The sequence below is a fragment of the Triticum dicoccoides genome, chromosome 1A (genome assembly GCF_002162155.2).
Source record: "Triticum dicoccoides isolate Atlit2015 ecotype Zavitan chromosome 1A, WEW_v2.0, whole genome shotgun sequence".
NCBI lineage: Eukaryota > Viridiplantae > Streptophyta > Magnoliopsida > Poales > Poaceae > Triticum > Triticum dicoccoides.
In genome coordinates, this window is record NC_041380.1 from 527,205,789 (window position 1) to 527,222,619 (window position 16,831).

At 50.7% G+C, this 16,831-nt stretch overlaps 2 protein-coding genes and 2 non-coding genes across 6 annotated transcripts; all 4 read left to right on the forward strand.

Moving 5' to 3' along the window:
* Positions 1-532: 532 nt before the first annotated feature.
* On the forward strand, positions 533-7,935 carry LOC119285841 (cyclic nucleotide-gated ion channel 4-like). The gene is made up of 4 exons (XM_037565176.1): positions 533-1,240; positions 5,981-6,196; positions 6,277-7,035; positions 7,129-7,935. Exons 1-4 carry the CDS (start codon positions 608-610, stop codon positions 7,645-7,647), a joined length of 2,127 nt encoding a protein of 708 aa, XP_037421073.1. The 5' UTR covers positions 533-607; the 3' UTR covers positions 7,648-7,935.
* Positions 7,936-7,959: 24 nt separating this feature from the next.
* TRNAD-GUC lies at positions 7,960-8,031 on the forward strand. Its single transcript has one exon. It is a non-coding gene; the product is annotated as a tRNA-Asp (tRNA).
* A 2,359-nt stretch (positions 8,032-10,390) lies between these two features.
* LOC119285849 (probable 1-acyl-sn-glycerol-3-phosphate acyltransferase 5) lies at positions 10,391-15,067 on the forward strand. Of its 3 annotated transcripts, XM_037565193.1 has the most exons (5): positions 10,391-10,508; positions 12,094-12,802; positions 13,113-13,243; positions 14,387-14,633; positions 14,715-15,067. In XM_037565193.1, the coding sequence occupies exons 2-5, from the start codon at positions 12,171-12,173 to the stop codon at positions 14,824-14,826; spliced, it is 1,122 nt and encodes a 373-aa protein (XP_037421090.1). In that variant the 5' UTR covers positions 10,391-10,508; positions 12,094-12,170; the 3' UTR covers positions 14,827-15,067. The 3 variants fall into 3 exon arrangements, with proteins under 3 accessions (XP_037421090.1, XP_037421079.1, XP_037421086.1); XM_037565182.1 differs by having other exon boundaries at positions 14,387-15,067; XM_037565189.1 differs by having other exon boundaries at positions 10,399-10,508; positions 12,073-12,802; positions 14,387-15,067.
* Positions 15,068-15,456: 389 nt separating this feature from the next.
* Positions 15,457-15,528, forward strand: TRNAD-GUC. The gene has a single exon. It is a non-coding gene; the product is annotated as a tRNA-Asp (tRNA).
* The last annotated feature ends 1,303 nt before the right edge of the window (positions 15,529-16,831 follow it).

Here is a 16,831-nt window from a genome sequence, read left to right on the forward strand (position 1 = left end):
CGCATGCGCGCTGTCTCGCCTTCCGTCGTCGACTCCGCGTTCATTTATCGAGAGACAGCGCCACTGATCGACGCCAACGCAATCACGCAAGTCCCGGCCGGATCGAATCATTGTACGTTGGTGCAACCATTTTATTCCACACTTCCGGTTCTCCATGACCATCGCAAATAAACCCTTTCAGGTTTCGAAAAGCTCATACAGAATGCATATATATCACATACCGGTACATTATTTTTTGAGGAATATCACATAATATATTACAACATTTGATGTGCACTGATCTCACTGATCAAGTTCCACATAATTAAAACGGGCTGTTCATACTAAGCTCATACTACTAATCATTAGCTCATACTGTACTTATATACGACTCGCGATCGTGTTGACGCTGATACCATTTTCTAATGCGTAACTGATCAGTAGATAATCCTACTTGGCCCGGGGAGGTTAGCCTGGTCATTTTAGTACGGCACAGTACTGTGGTTGCACGCACCGGTGCGCCATATATATCTACGTACAGAATACTTATCAATGCGCGAGCTACCCAGCTAGCTGTGCCCTGTATGCAAGCTGAACAATCCACCTCACACGATCCCGCAGCGCCGCCATGTCGGGCGAGCTCTCCACGCGCTCGTCGCCCTCGTTCGCCGCCTCGCCCTCCGGCGCCGACGACGCGCGGTCAGCAGGAGGAGATGACAGCCTCGGAGAGTCGACGCCGCTGCGGGTCGAGGCCGAGGGCAGCAGGTCCGGCGGCAGTGGCAGCACGGGCGTGAAGCTCCGGCGGCGGTGGCAGCGGCGGCGGCAGCAGCTGGGGCTGGGGCAGTGGCGCGTCGGAGACACGTGGGCGCTGGACCCGCGCGCGCGGTGGGTGCGGGAGTGGAACCGCGCCTACCTGCTGGCCTGCGCGGCGGGGCTCATGGTGGACCCGCTCTTCCTGTACGCGGTGTCGGTGAGCGGCCCGCTGATGTGCGTCTTCCTCGACGGCTGGCTCGCCGCCGCGGTCACCGCGCTCCGCTGCATGGTGGACGCCCTGCACGCGTGGAACTTCCTCACGCAGCTCCGCGTCGCGCGCGCTGCGGCCACGGCGGTTGCGCGGAGCCGGCGCGGGATCGCGGACGAGGAGCAGGCCGCGGTGGACCAGGCGGAGATCGACGCCGCGGCCGCGCGGAGCCTGCCGGCGTACGCCAGGTCGAGGAAAGGGATGGCGCTCGACTTCTTCGTCATCCTCCCCGTGATGCAGGTGCGTGCCCCTTCCGTGTCCTCCCCTGAGCCATCTCTACGATGAACTTCAGCTGGATTTCTTGAAAACCTGCTGGACGATCAAAGATGCAAACATTGATGCAATGGATTTTACATTACACGGCGTTGCACCTCTATTTTTGCATTCTTGGTTTGTTTTTTGCTAGCACCACCCTTCAATTTGTTTTGATTAGGGCATGCACAATGGTTGATAAAATAGTCTTATCTTAAGTTTTACATGTAAATTAGAGATGATAAAAAAAACATGCCTATAATGAATCATCTCTTAGTTCTATCTTCAATAATTAGTTGTTGCTAAAAGTATGGTGAGACAAATTATGCTAAGAGATCATCTCTTGTCTTCTCTTAAATAAGATAAGACAACCCTTTTTTTATGATTTCTCTTTCCTTCACTCATCATTTATCCTACATGGCACTTTTAATATAGAATTATTGTACATGCCCTTATTATCTAATGTACTTCATTCATTTTGCTCAGTAACCCGTAGGCAAATTCAGTTAACCACAGTCGAGCATACTACACTATTTTGATCAGTAAGAAAACCGTGGATAACATTTTCCTTCAAGAAAACAAATGTCCCGCGAACTACTGTACCGTGCAGTGACACGCCACCTTATCTCCACACCTCAGCACGGTACGGTATGCACAGAAGGGGAATATTCGCACATAAAACGGAAAGTTGTTCAACAGGCGATCAAGTGCCGTCCCTGTCAGTGTCAGCTGATCGGCTCGTAACACACATACTCATCTTTTTATCCATTTTGATGACAAATATTTTCGGACGGAAGGAGTACGTCCAAGCGGTCCGCACAGGGCCACGGCTTGGAGCTTCCGTGGCTGCATCGTCGCCTTGTTCGTCCACCGTACGTACGTATGTGCACGTACCGACCGTCGCATTATATCTGCCAGAATAAGGACATGCATGGCAATAGCATGGCATGCGCTGGGCCCTGTACCAGCTCCTGTCGTGTGTTCAGGCTCCAATCGACCGCCATCCCCATGCCCATGCTCAAGGTTAGCACGGCATGAACGTATAAGAGCAACTCCAACGGGCCGATTTAAACGGACGGTGTTTTTGCCCGCTTTTTATTTGTTTGGGTCGGCCGCTCGCCCGCCGTCCATTTTTTTTTAGTTTTGGGTCGTCAGTGCGTCTAACATGTCGACCCATTTCATGACCGCATGCGTTTTAGATCATGTCATCGCCTTGGTTTTGGCGCTTCAGCGCGTGGGAAAGGTTCGCGTGCACGCCGCGACCGGCGCTCGTTATAAAGAAGGCGTTCCCTCCACACTCTGTCCGCCGCCCACTCTCGCCGCCTCTGCGCCACCATGTCGATCCGCCGCCTGGGCGCTTCGGATTTTCGCGGAGTCCGCGAGCGTCGCTCCAGCGCCTTCTCCTTCGAGATCTGGTTTCGCGAGAAACGTCTCATCCTCGGCACCTTTGACACCGCAGAGGAGGCGGCCCGCACGCACGACGCGGCGGCGATGTGGCGCCTCCTGAGGCCTCGTCGGGATATGAAATTTCCCAACATGTCGAGCCAGCGGTCGCAGGATCTGACACCTCTCCCGCGGCTTTTCACCGACGAGGATCGTCGTGTCCACCGGAGGCGGCATCGTCGCCTCGCCATCGCGGAGAAGGACGTGGAAGCCTTGCCGGTGTGGCGTGGAGGCTTCCCGCAGGACATCGTCGACGAGCGTCAGTTGTACAAGCAAAGGAGGTTGGAGAGGGACCGGGGAGGAGGGAGCGAGCCGCCTATCGGGAGGACAAAAGTTTGCGGAAGCAGGCAGCTCAATTGAAACTGGAGCTACGAGAAACGGCGGGTTGGGACTTTGAAGACGAGGCGTATGCTGACGCCTACATTCAGACGTCGGAGGAGGACATTACCGAGTCGGAGTCAGAAAGCGACGAGTAGTGGTCTTTTCTTTTATCTGTGTACGCTAGAACTATCTATGTATCCATTTTTATCTGAAAAAATGGCCAGCAGCGTCGGCGACGTAGCAGGCGGGCGAGGGTGTGAATCCAATGTGCCACCGACCAGCGGGCCTGGTGAGGAAAGAGTGCGAGCGCGCGCGTGTCCGTCTTGTGTCCGCGCCGACGCAAATCAGACTCAAAAATGGACCGAAAATGGGTCAGCAAACAGTCGAAAGTGGACACGCGTCCATTTGGGTCGACGCGTTAGGTCGGCTTTTTTGTCCGCGCCGACCCAAAGGGACGGCCGCGGACAAAATGGATCGCCCCATTGGAATTGCTCTTAGGGCTACATAGAACAGACAGACAGAGATACGCACGTACATAGGGCATTGGCGCCGTCTGTTTTCGCCTGTCCAAATTCCAAGCGAGGCCAGCCTTCCGGCGCCGTCCTCTGGTGGCTCTCTTCTCTGCCGATGACTGAGAGGTGGTAAGGACGGTCATCGGATCCATCGCATGCAAGTTGGATAGTTTTAGGGCCTCTTTGATTCGTAGGATTGTCAAAAATGAAGGAATAGGAAAAATGCAGGAATAGAATGGCATGTCTCGTAATATTCTACAGGAATTGAAAGAATGTTTGATAGCGCAGGAAAAACAAAAAAATTCTACAAAGAGGTTTGAGTGCATGGAAATTTCCCTCCAAAATGTAGTATAAGGGCTTCTCTGATTCAAAGGATTCTCAAAGGAATTTTGGAGGATTCTAATCCTTAGAAATTTTTCATATCTTGGTTGTTTGATTCATAGGATTCTAAACCATGGGAATTTTTTTATAGGATTCAATTGCACTAGATTTCATAGGAAACATCCCATCCACTCAAACCTATTTGAAAGAATCCTGCGTTTTTCCTATGCACAAACAAACACTCGTACAATCCTGTAGGATTCAAGACGACATTTCACTCTAATCCTATATTTTTCTTATTCCGTGTTTTGGAAATCCTACGAATCAAAGAGGCCCTAAATGGATCCTATGGAAAAATTCCTAAGGATGCCAATCCTACGAATCAAGTGAGCATCACGGGAAAAATTCTTAAGGGTTCAAATCCTTCAAAAATTCTATGCAATTCCTTTGAATCAAAGGAGCCCTTAGGTTTTAGGACCCTAATAGGTTATGTTTTGGATCGTTCGACGTCTTGACTTAGGTGGCGATGATGGTTGAACTGAATAAAGATGCCCAAATCCTTCCACAACAAAACGACCAACTCTATGATTGGCGGTGGATTTGGGAACTAGCCTATTCAAGCCAGGATTTCGTGGCGGCGGTGGCGGCATCCCTATGGTGGACTTGTGTACTTGCGCTCCGTTGTTGCGATGACATCTGCTCCAATGCCAGCGTGGAGCTTGGGAGGTAGTCGATGAACGGTTGCAGATAGTGGTCCGCATCAACGGCATCTGGAAGACGGACCGTGTGCTGGGTTCATAGTTGGTGGCTGGCAGGTATTTGTTTCCTCCCTCGGCATCTTAGTCATGTGGAGATGTCAGATCTGAAGTTCGATGGTGTGTCCAAGGTGCTGCCTCGGCCAAATTCGTTCAATGGCAATGGCTTCATCTCTTGGTAAGTTACTTTGGAGATCCGCAAAGTTACATGCCAACAATGAAGTTACATCAAGTTTGGGTGAAGAGGTGATTCGTCGCATTTTTTTGTGGCAGTTGCTACGGGAGTGCCGGAGGCAGGTGCCATGCGTTGGAGTCATGCTCAGGGGATGCGTTGGTTTTGATTTGTGATTTTCTTTCTCGGTTGATGGTCCTTTTTTTGCGGGTGTGGTTGATGGTCCTTTGTGGGAAGCCTAGCGTTTTGCTCTATTTAGTTTTGTCAACTCGGGGTTTACTTAGCTTGCACTTTGACCTTTTTATTATAGAAGAAATGATACAGGTATTACCTTGAAAAAGAAAATTCCAAGCCACGTGCGCGCGCAATATTCACTTATAATCAGTTCTGGAAATCGCCAAAGAAAATGCCTACCGTCCTGCAGAATGCCAGCATGTGGGTTGCGGTTGCGTGCATGCTATCTAACAATGTTCAGCCGTACGTTGGCACGTACCGATCAATGTATTAATCCCATCGGTTCGAGTATATACCGATCCCCATGCCATGCCAATCTTAGAAACATAATAACTGGTACGCGTGGCGCATTTTGCATTATAGACGCCCAACTTTGTATAGACCCTGTTTGTTTGGGCTTTTACTTCTGCTTTTGCACTTTGGCCAAAAAATCATAAAAACTCCTAAATAGATGCTTTTGAAGCTTTTTTTAGCTTTTGACAATGTAACAATATTGAGCTTCAAAATTCATAAAAGCTTCAAAAGCATCTATTTAGGAGCTTTTATGGCTTTTTGGACAAAATTGAAAAAACTGCAAAAGCAAAAAACAAAAGCTCAAACAAACAGGGCCATAGTCACTTTCATCAGTCAAACACACTACACTACAGTAGTTTGCACATGCTAATCTTGTTTTGAATTTTTGCAAATAAATTTGTTTGTTATTACATATTGTCGCAAAAAGGAAATAAAATCTGACCGCGTCCTGTGGGTGCCTGGGTGGACCAAGTGACATAATATGCAAAAGAAAATTATTTTTTTTGCATGGATCTTAATGTAAAATCAAAAAGAATATAGTACCGACTGAGATTTAACAAGACTGTGCTTTAATTCGGTTGCTGTAGCGAAATGGACGGTGCATGATCCATGTTTATTTGAAAAAAAAAGACGCATGATCAATATTTCGCGCGCGTAACTGAGTTTCATTTTGCAGGTGGTGGTCTGGGTGGCGGCGCCGGCGATGATCCGCGCGGGGTCGACGACGGCGGTGATGACGGTGCTGCTGGTGGCGTTCCTGCTGGAGTACCTGCCCAAGATCTACCACTCCGTCTCCTTCCTCCGGCGGACGCAGGACAAGTCCGGCCACATCTTCGGCACCATCTGGTGGGGCATCGTGCTCAACCTCATGGCCTACTTTGTCGCCGCCCACGTCAGTCCTCTCCCTCACCATGTCCATCCGCATGCAAGGATGATCATCAAGTTGCTAATGTGCATTGCGTTTACGTGCAGGCGGTGGGCGCGTGCTGGTACCTGCTCGGGGTGCAGAGGGCCACCAAGTGCCTCAAGGAGCAGTGCTCCATCTCCGGGCCGCCGGGGTGCGCGTCGGGGCCGCTGGCGTGCCCCAGCCCTCTCTACTACGGCGGCGCCGGCACCGCGGCGTCCGTCGCCGGCGACAGGCTCGCCTGGGCCACGGACGCCACGGCCAGGAGCATGTGCCTCGTCAGCGGCGACAAGTACCAGTTCGGCGCCTACAAGTGGACCGTGATGCTGGTGGCCAACACGAGCCGGCTGGAGAAGATGCTGCTGCCCATCTTCTGGGGCCTCATGACGCTGAGCACGTTCGGGAACCTGGAGAGCACGACGGAGTGGCTGGAGATCGTGTTCAACATCGTGACCATCACGGGGGGGCTCATCCTGGTCACCATGCTCATCGGCAACATCAAGGTGTTCCTGAACGCCACCACGTCCAAGAAGCAGGCCATGCACACGCGGCTGCGGAGCCTGGAGTGGTGGATGAAGCGCAAGGAGCTGCCGCAGAGCTACCGGCACCGGGTGCGGCAGTTCGAGCGGCAGCGGTGGGCGGCCACCCGCGGCGTGGACGAGTGCCAGATCGTGCGCGACCTCCCCGAGGCCCTCCGCCGCGACATCAAGTACCACCTCTGCCTCGACCTCGTCCGCCAGGTGCCCCTCTTCCAGCACATGGACGACCTCGTCCTCGAGAACATGTGCGACCGCGTCCGCTCCCTCATCTACCCCAAGGGCGAGACCGTAAGTAGTTCATCAGAGCTCCGACAAATCAATCAATGGCTATGATGTGATGGTGTTGGTGTTAATTTTTGGTGTTTGGATGCATGCATGCAGATCGTGCGGGAGGGAGACCCGGTGCAGCGGATGGTGTTCATCGTGCGGGGGCACCTGGAGTGCAGGCAGGAGCTGCGGAACGGGGCGACGAGCTGCTGCATGCTGGGGCCGGGCAACTTCACGGGGGACGAGCTGCTGTCGTGGTGCCTGCGGCGGCCGTTCGTGGGGCGGCTGCCGGCGTCGTCGGCGACGCTGGTGACGCTGGAGAGCACGGAGGTGTTCGGGCTGGAGGCGGCGGACGTCAAGTACGTGACGCAGCACTTCCGCTACACCTTCACCAACGAGCGGGTGCGGCGGAGCGCGCGCTACTACTCGCCGGGGTGGCGCACCTGGGCCGCCGTCGCCGTGCAGCTGGCGTGGCGCCGCTACAAGCACCGCAAGACGCTCGAGTCGCTCTCCTTCATCCGCCCGCGCCGCCCGCTGTCGCGCTGCTCCTCGCTCGGCGAAGAGAAGCTCCGGCTCTACACCGCCATCCTCGCCTCGCCCAAGCCCAACCAGGACGACGACTTCTCCTTCTAGCTCTGGCATTAGCATTCCCGCCGTCGTGAGTCAGAGCAGAGGTTGGTTCTAGCACAGGACACGGATGCTCTGCCTGCTGGCTGCTGCTCGGAACTGGCTTTGTTTGTACAGAGAAGAGGAGAAGTGAGCTTCAGCTACGAGTCCCGAATGGAATGAACGAAAAGCGGTGGATATTGTGTGTGTTTGCAGAATATGGCGATACGAATTGTGAATCTTACCGTACATACGTCGAAAGTGTTCTTATAGACTAGTTTATGAAGCAAATATCCTATCACATGTTAATACCTATGCAGTAAACATTTAAGCATCGGAGTCGTTGTAGTATAGTGGTAAGTATTCCCGCCTGTCACGCGGGTGACCCGGGTTCGATCCCCGGCAACGGCGTCTTTTTTTTTTTGAATTTTACTTGTACATGATGCTCGATTACTGGACTAGGGTTTGTACATCGAGGCCTACTTCCTATTTCGTCCATTTTTAGATTTTCCCCTTTGTTTTTTTTTGAAAGCAAAAATAGGCGATTTTTCATTCTTTCCAAATTCGTGCAGTTTTAAATCTCCCCCAATTGTTTCTTTCTTTTTTTGAAAGGAAAAATAGGCGTTTCTTTCCAATTGCTTTCCAACAAGCATTTCTTTCCTCTTTTTTTGAGAATGTGTTTCTATCCTATTTTGAAACGAATGCGAACTTTTTTTTTTGATTCTACTGCTTAGAGCCGGTTTCGGATTGGACAGAGTCGATAAAAGGCGGGGCAACATGGCCTAGTTCGAAGCCAACACGTTCTATTCTCATCTTGCTCCGGCAAGAACAAACTCTACCTCCACCTCCACCTACAAGCTCCGTCGCGCCGCTGTCAATCGGCCGATCGATAAACCCGGCCATGGTTGACGACGGCGTTGATCGATCGATGGACGAGATGGTTTCGTTGACAATGAAGCAGCCCGGCGACTCCACCGACACGACTGTCCGGCCTCAAAGCCGCGTTCTCGCGCTCCCGTCGCCCCCGGCTTTGGCGGGAGACAAGGAGGAAGAAGAGCTGGTTCTTGGGGGCGGAGATCAGGCCGATGACGGCGAGGAGGACGAGGAGTCTTACGACAGCGATGACAGCTATGACGAGGATGAGAGTGACGACGAGGTCGAGGTGCCGATCAAGATTGACTCGCGCGTAGCAGCCGCGGCGAGCGGCGTCTGGGCCGGCCCGCCGCTACTGCGGGGGCAGTACGTGCCCGACGGCCGGTCCCTTGAGCCAACACTACAGTTTGCCTCCTCGGGGAACACGGCCGGCTTCTTGGGCGTCGCCGTCGTGGTGCCGCCCCCGGCTGATCGCCCGGCCGCCAGCCAAGAACAAGGAGGAGGCAAGGACAAGGAGATCTTGGTGCTCTACCGCTACACCGAGTTTGAGGCGGCACCCGACCTCGACGGCGTGGAGGTGTCCAAGAAAACGATGCTGCACTATCTCCGTTTCGTCGTCCCGCCGGCCGGTGACGTGGCGGGCTCGCTCCAGTGGGCTTGGTCGTCTCTGGCGTCGCTGATATACCCCGCCCGCCACAACAACAAGCTCCAGGAACTCTGGTCCGAACTGGTCACGAACATGGCCGTGGGCATCCCGCCGGGGACCACGCGTCTCGAGGTGATAGCTGACGTCGGTATCCTCCGGCTCGAGGACTACAGGTATTGGCGCATGTATGCGGTGACGGACGCGCTACGGGGCATAAAAGCGGAGCCATGGCCCGGGTACCACGTCGGCATGGAGCTGCGCCTGCCAGAGCCGGTGCACGTGCAGTGCGCGGACGAAGATGAAGCCGCCGCCAACGACTGCGAGCGGCCGACGAAGCGGAGGAAGATCGTCACGGAGGAGGGCGCCGCGCAGAAGTGCCCCGTCTGCTTGGAGCCGCTGGAGAGCGACGCCGCCGCGTGGCCCGGGTGCTCCTCGCCCCACGTCTTCCATGGCGCGTGCCTTGAGGGGACGCTCAAGGAGAGCGAGAAGTGCCCCATCTGCAGGCGCAGGCCGTCGGCTCAGGATGAAGAAGTCAGGGCTGAAGCCTAGAGCATTCTTCTGCGGTGATGATGCATGAGTGCATTGCAGTACACACAAGTAAAAAGAAGTAGTTCTCAACGAATACATCCTACTCTCTCGGTCACATAATATAAGACGCGTTTTGACATTACGCTTGTTTTTGTAATGGAGCATCGTGTCCAAATGTTGTACCCGTCACCCGACTTTACAACGCACTACCTCAGTTTCAAAATAATCGAAGTTTTGAGTTTGTCCGAAGTCAAACTTGTTTATGGTTGACCAAATCTGTAAGCAACACCCAATTAGTCTCATGAGATTATCAGTGAATGTTTTTGGCCATCATGGCCAGCTATGTTGAAATAAACGAGCTTACTTACTTTTCACAACAAAGACAGAAGGCTCATCCAACCCACTTAAACTAAAAAGGACTTATTTTACAACACCCCACCTGAATTTTTGTAAAAGAAAAAAAAGGAAATTCTGCGGGAGACACTCCATCTGCGCTGCACGTGCATCGGTCCGGCGGCCCGAGCAGGCGTGGCCTCCGGACGCAAGTCGGCACGCCCCCCCGCCACCGTCGCCCTCCCCATCATCATCCTTCCAGATTCGCACTCGCGCACGCGGCCCACCACGCCCGCCCATCCACCACCTCTGACTACAGTCCACACCCATACCCAATCCGCCCTCCCTCCCCCCGGAACACTCGCTTTCCTCCACCAGTTTTCCACGCCCGCCCGCCCGCCCGCCCGCAGCCAAAAACCCACCAACACGCCCAGTCCAACTCCAAATTCGCCGCCGGCCGCCCGCCCGCAGCGACCGCGAGCCTCCCGCCCCGCCGGCTCCCCCTCCGGTACGTACGAGCTCCCTCCTCGCCGCTCCTCTTCCACCCCCGCAGATCCGCGCGGATCTCCTCCGCTTCCACCAAGCACCACGAGCTTCCCGCCCCACTTGCCGTGCGCTTGCGCTGATGGATAGTTGAGGTTCGGCAGCAGCATTTCGCACCGAATTGGCGTCCATGGCGGTTGGTGCCGGACTGCCGGGACGTTCGAAGCGGGCGGGGGGAAGGACTGGATCCCGGCGGCCGGCCATCATTGCTGGGTTGCTGGCCTTTACGTGCAGATGCAGTTTTTTGGTGGGTGTGGGTGCGGGTGCGGCTTTGTTGCCACTATAGGGAATTCGGGATCTGACCATGGGGACCCAGCGCACATTTATCGCTCGTGGAGTTCGGTTTGCTGCCCCTGCCCCGAGCATTTATCAGCGCCAGGCCGTCCTTGTGCCAGGGGAAGGGCGACAGGTGGGGAAATCTCCAGCGGCGTTCAGGCTGTCTCTGATGCTGCTCCATGCCCGGTCGATTTTCGTCGGATTTTCTCTGTTGGTGCTTGCTAGGACTGCTCCAGTTTATGCTTACAGTGTGCGCTGGCCTGTGATACTTCTGCTTTGCAGTCTGGTTAGGGATTCGGTCGTTGCCATGAATGCCCTGCTCAAGATTTGACCCTGACATGCTGAATTCCACCTGTATCAACCTGTCAGTTAAGTCTGTGTGTAAGCTTTGTGGTCGGGTCTTTCAGGTTCAGGATTTGTGTACTAGTTTATCATTTGCCGTCACAAACAGCTGCATGCAAACATGCATTCTGGTTTCCCTGCAACTTCTAGACTTGTAGAGGCAGCCAGATGTTTGCGGTGATAGTACTGTTGTGCAGTTTGGTTAGGGGTTCCATCGTTGCCATGAATGCCCTGTTCAAGGTTTCATGGCTCACATGCTGAAACATGCATTCTGGTTTCCCTGCAACTTCTAGACTTGTAGAGGCAGGCAGATGTTTGCCGTGATAGCTCTGTTGTGCAGTTTGGTTAGGGGTTCCATCGTTGCCATGAATGCCCTGTTCAAGGTTTCATGGCTCACATGCTGAAAACCATCCGTGTCAACCTATCAGTTAGGTCTGCCTGTAAGATTTATGGTTGGATCTTTCAGGATGTATTTGCCCACATAGTTTAAGGACTTCTTATCATTTGCCATCACCTACAGGGGCATACAGACATGCATTCTGGTTTCCCTGTGGCTTCTAGACTCGTAGATACTGACATTTGTTTAGGGTTGTCAGGTGTGGTATCACTGTTAACTCCAAATTGGATATGCTAATTTATCTACGAATTACTGCTAGTTGGGACCATCTTTTTGTGTTAACTTTCTCTTGGATTAATGCTTTATAGACTGACATATTACCCAACGTTACTGCATAAGGCATGTGTCAGGCCTTTAGTAGTCCCTTATTTTGGCTATTTTTCCTTAGTTTTTATTATACATTTCCATAGAGCAGCAAAATTATAGGTGCACTTTTTGCATAAATTATGCGAACCGCTAATTTGTATTATCAATTCAGCATGCTTATGTCTTGATCTCAATTAACACTGTGCAGATCTCATTTCTCCCATCGCAGGTGAAATTCTAGATGGCTCCTTTGGTGCTGGGAATGTGAAGTTCAGAAAAGAATAACTGTTGACATTTTGGTACTGCATGATGAACGGTTCAGCTGGTTCCCCGGGGAATCATGTGAATGGAAAGCAAGTGCAAAGTGTTGACCCTCCCGGTCTTTCAAGTTTTAACAATGGACCAAGACACCGTCCGTTGAATGCATGGAGGCGCTGCCGTGGTGTATTGTGCTTGGTGATTATGCCGGTGACAGCATGCATGATGATGGTTTACCTAGCCCCTGTGACAACCTTCGTCGTACGGTTGTTCAGTGTGCATTACAGCAGAAAGTGGACGTGCTTTCTGTTTGGGATGTGGTTAGCCATGTTTCCCTTTCTGTTTGAGAAGATCAACAGGACAAGGTTTGTTTTCTCTGGTGAAAAGGTGCCCCCAAAAGAGTGTGTCTTGCTGTTTGCTAACCACAGAACTGAGGTAGATTGGATGTACCTGTGGGATCTTGCATTGAGGAAAGGCCGTTTGCAGTCTATCAAGTACATCCTCAAGAAAAGTTTGATGAAGTTGCCTATTTTCAACTGGGCATTTCACATTATTGAGTTTATTCCAGTAGAGCGGAATTGGGAGGTTGACGAACCACTAATCCGAAGAAGGCTTTCTCAACTGAAGTACCCCAAGGATCCCCTTTGGCTTGCAGTTTTTCCAGAAGGCACTGATTATACGTAAGAACTGTTCCCATACATTTTATTACTAAATGTTTCTATTTATCAGCTGCTTTATTTGGGCACACATTCCGGTCTGCTGAATATATTGTTGAATGTTCACCTTTCAGCATTCCATCGATCTAATTTTTTGGTTGGACAAATAATCCAGGATCCAGATTTCGCATTCTCTAAAATGAATTTAGATATTGGACGCACTTATTAATTGCTCTTTTACTCGCACAATAGCATTCTGCATCTAGATTTTCTATTTTCCTGTACTTGGTTCCTTTTTTCTCAATGTGGATGCTGATTTGTGCTAACGTCTCAGCGAGAAGAAATGCATCAAAAGTCAAGAGTATGCGGCAGAGCATGGTTTGCCTATTCTGAAAAATGTCCTCCTTCCCAAGATAAAGGGTTTCAATTGCTGCCTGCAAGAGCTGAGGAGTAACTTGGATGCTGGTAACCATCTGTCTCTGCCCTTCATAACTCTCCTTTGGAGTTTATCACCTCAATTCTTTGTTGTAGCATTTGTAAGGAATTTTCTGAATGTTAGGATCCTGGCAGCCATTTTCTGAGTGTTAGGGTTTTGCATTTATCAGACATTAGCACTTTACGCTGGACTGCTTTGGTCTGTTCAAATTATTATTAGTTAGACCATCCTGTCTTATTAGTTCTGAAACAACATCCCAAGTACGTCTAAGCCTGTGAATAGTTTCAAATCCAAATTAAAACCAGCCCAAACCACTCGACTTTCCTTCCAACAACCAATCCAATCCAATCCAAATATTGAAGTACAGAATCTAGACTGAACCAAGCCAAGTGTCTTTCCCATCCAAACCAATCCAAACCGTTCCACGCTTTTGGATTAAATCCGTAGTTTGAAACTGTTGACAAGCTGCTGCGTTGTTAGTATGAAGCTAATGGACAGAGGCATGGGTCAAAGAGAAGGACAGGGCTTAATGTCGCCGCCTCCGCCAAGTGGTTCAAAGAGAAGGAGAGGGTGGGGGGCGGGGGTGCGCTGCCGCTAGACCATGAGGCCGAGGGAGGGAAACGCGGCGGCCGGAACTCCAGTAGCAACGACAACCCGGCGATCCGCCGTTGAAGCGCTGGTCTCGTATGTCTTTTCTTTTAGAGACGCTGGTCTGTATGCAGTTCGTAGACTCTGATAGCCGATTTAGAGTACAAGATCGAAACGATTTTGAGACTGCTTGGTCTGTGTCCAAACCAATCCAATCCAGTCCAATAATTGTTGAAATCCAAACCAGACCAGATTACATTACGGCTCCAGACCATTTAAACCAATCCAAAACAACCCACTAGGAAAACCAAACTAAAGCTTAAGTTTGAGCCCAAACTATTCCCAGGCTTAAGTACATCTAATGCTCCAGGTATCCCAAAAGGTTGACTGTTGTTGATATTGCTAAAATCTCAGTGCAATTGTCTTGTACTGGCAGAGCTCAAACATAAGCCTGATGAATTCTGGGCAGTGTGACTTGCTTGAAATACCTACATAATGTAGTTGCCTATGAACAGCTTTCCAACATTTACTTTCAGTATTCCTTCTTACACTCCCACTGACTTACAGCTTTCTGATCAATGCAGTTTACGACATCACGATCGCATACAAGCATCGGCTCCCGACGTTCATGGACAACGTGTACGGCATCGACCCCTCTGAGGTCCACGTCCACACCAAGATCATCCAGGTCTGTGACATACCAACAGCAGAGGACGAAGTATCCAGCTGGCTCACGGAGAGGTTCAGACTGAAGGACGAGCTCCTGTCTGATTTTTTGGCACAAGGCCACTTCCCCAATGAAGGAACCGAAGAAGACCTGTCCACGCTCAAGTGCGTCGCGAATTTCCTTGCGGTGATCGGCATGACGGCCTTCTTCATCTACCTGACCCTGTTCTCGTCCGTGTGGTTCAGGGTCTTCGCGGCGTGCAGCGCCTCTTTCCTCACGTTTGCCACGGTGTACTCTATACACGCGCCTCAGATCGTGTGTTTGCCGGAGGCCGGCGCCCACGCCAAGAAAGCTTGAGCTTGGTGTTGTAAGCTGGAGCTGGAAGCTGTGTATGTGTGTCCGCATGCGGTAGAAACATGTTTACTGCGTATACGCAGCCTGTGGTGTCATTCTTTTGTATGTGTGTATGGTGAGTGGCATCTACAGTTGGGGGTAGAACTTCTAACTCCACTCTTGACTCTTTTTTGGAGCAAAATACAAAGACTGCACTACAAAAGTGGGCGGAGCCAAAATTGGTCGCCACGTATCTTCGTCTATACTTGAAAGCAGCCATATCTTTGCTAAAGAATGCGCCACTCTATTACAGTTTATATTGTCGAAACTGAAACCACAATGAACAAAGCTATGCTTGAGGAATTCTTTCAGTTTCGCCGTTGCTAAGCAGACAGCCGAACGGTTAACATCAATCAGTGCTTTCTACCTACCCTTGTTTTAGAAGGAGCGAATCAGTTTTGAAAACAAATGGAGTTGATCCCCTTTTCAAACTGCTAGCTGACCGCTCCAAACAGCAGCTACGATTTCAGCCTATAGAGAGAGCAATCTGGTGGTGGAAGCACAACAAGCAGAGCAAACACATTGGTTGAATGTCTTGTGGGAAGAAGATAACTTATTGTTCTGAAGATAATGAATCTTATTCATAATAGCAAGGTCGTTGTAGTATAGTGGTAAGTATTCCCGCCTGTCACGCGGGTGACCCGGGTTCGATCCCCGGCAACGGCGTCTTTTTTTTTTGAATTTTACTTGTACATGATGCTCGATTACTGGACTAGGGTTTGTACATCGAGGCCTACTTCCTTTTTATACTTGTGTGTACGTAAAGCAATCAATGTCATCCTAGTTTGCAACATTTTTGGAAGGGTTGACAAAAAACAATCCTAGAACATTAGTCAAAGTTTAATACAAAAAATCCAGAATTTTTTGATTTTGCTGTTCATCCGACTTCATTTGACGGGAAGCAAAAATTTTAGGTTCAAAAGAATGTGGCTACGGCACTATCAGTTTGACACGATGGTCACGGAGGCGTGGATCAAGGCAAGTGCGAGAGTAGATGTGCTAGTGGCGATATGTGAGAAACTGGCGAGCGTCACGCGCGGCATGCGGCACTGGAGTCGCACGGTATTTCGCTTATTCGTCATCAAATAAAGTCGCTGAAGCATGATCTCGAGGAAGCTAATTAAAAGCGAGCGGATGTGTCCGGGTGCTCACTGGAGGTCCAGGATTTGGAGGGTCGGTTGCATGAAATCTATGAGAGATAAGAGGTGATGTATCGTCATTGGCTAAAGTGAGGAGACCAAAATACGTGGTATTTCCGGAACATGGCTTTTCATTTTAAGTGTAAGAATATGGTACGTGCACTGCTTAAACCGGACGAGTCTCGGTTCACTGTGGGCAACGAAATGAGAGATATCGTTGCCGATTTCTACAAACACGTGTTCACGTCGAAAGGATCGGCTGAAGCTGAGTGCATGCATACCGTGTAACTGATGGGATGGAGAGAAAAGTCATGGCGGCCGTGATTGATGAAGCGACTGAGGAAGCATTCGTTTCATATGGGCTGACAAAGGCGCTCGGACGGACATGCCATTGGTGCTCTTCTATCAATGACACCGGTCCTTGGTAAAGGAGGATGTGTGCCGTGTCGTGCGTGATTTTCTGCTGGGGGGTAGCAGCGCCGAATTATTTTAATGATATGGTTATTGTTTTGATCCCGTAGGGGTTTCATAATTGATGCCGCCATGACTAGGCAACCTACTGATGAGATGGACATCAGTTAAGCGAGCTTCATCACAAAAGTTTAAAGGCACAAAAGTACCAGCAAGAAAGGTTGATCTACTTCAACAATGTGTCTATGTTTGCCATGAAAAACCCTTTTGTTGTTGGGCATGAGGACACGACACATGACAAGAAAATTCTATCTTTTGGAAAAAATATATTTATTTTTTCATACTCTCTACCCCAATCATATTGTAAGGAAATAATTATTGTAAAGTTTTCTTACAACGAGTTCTCGGAAGCTATGGAA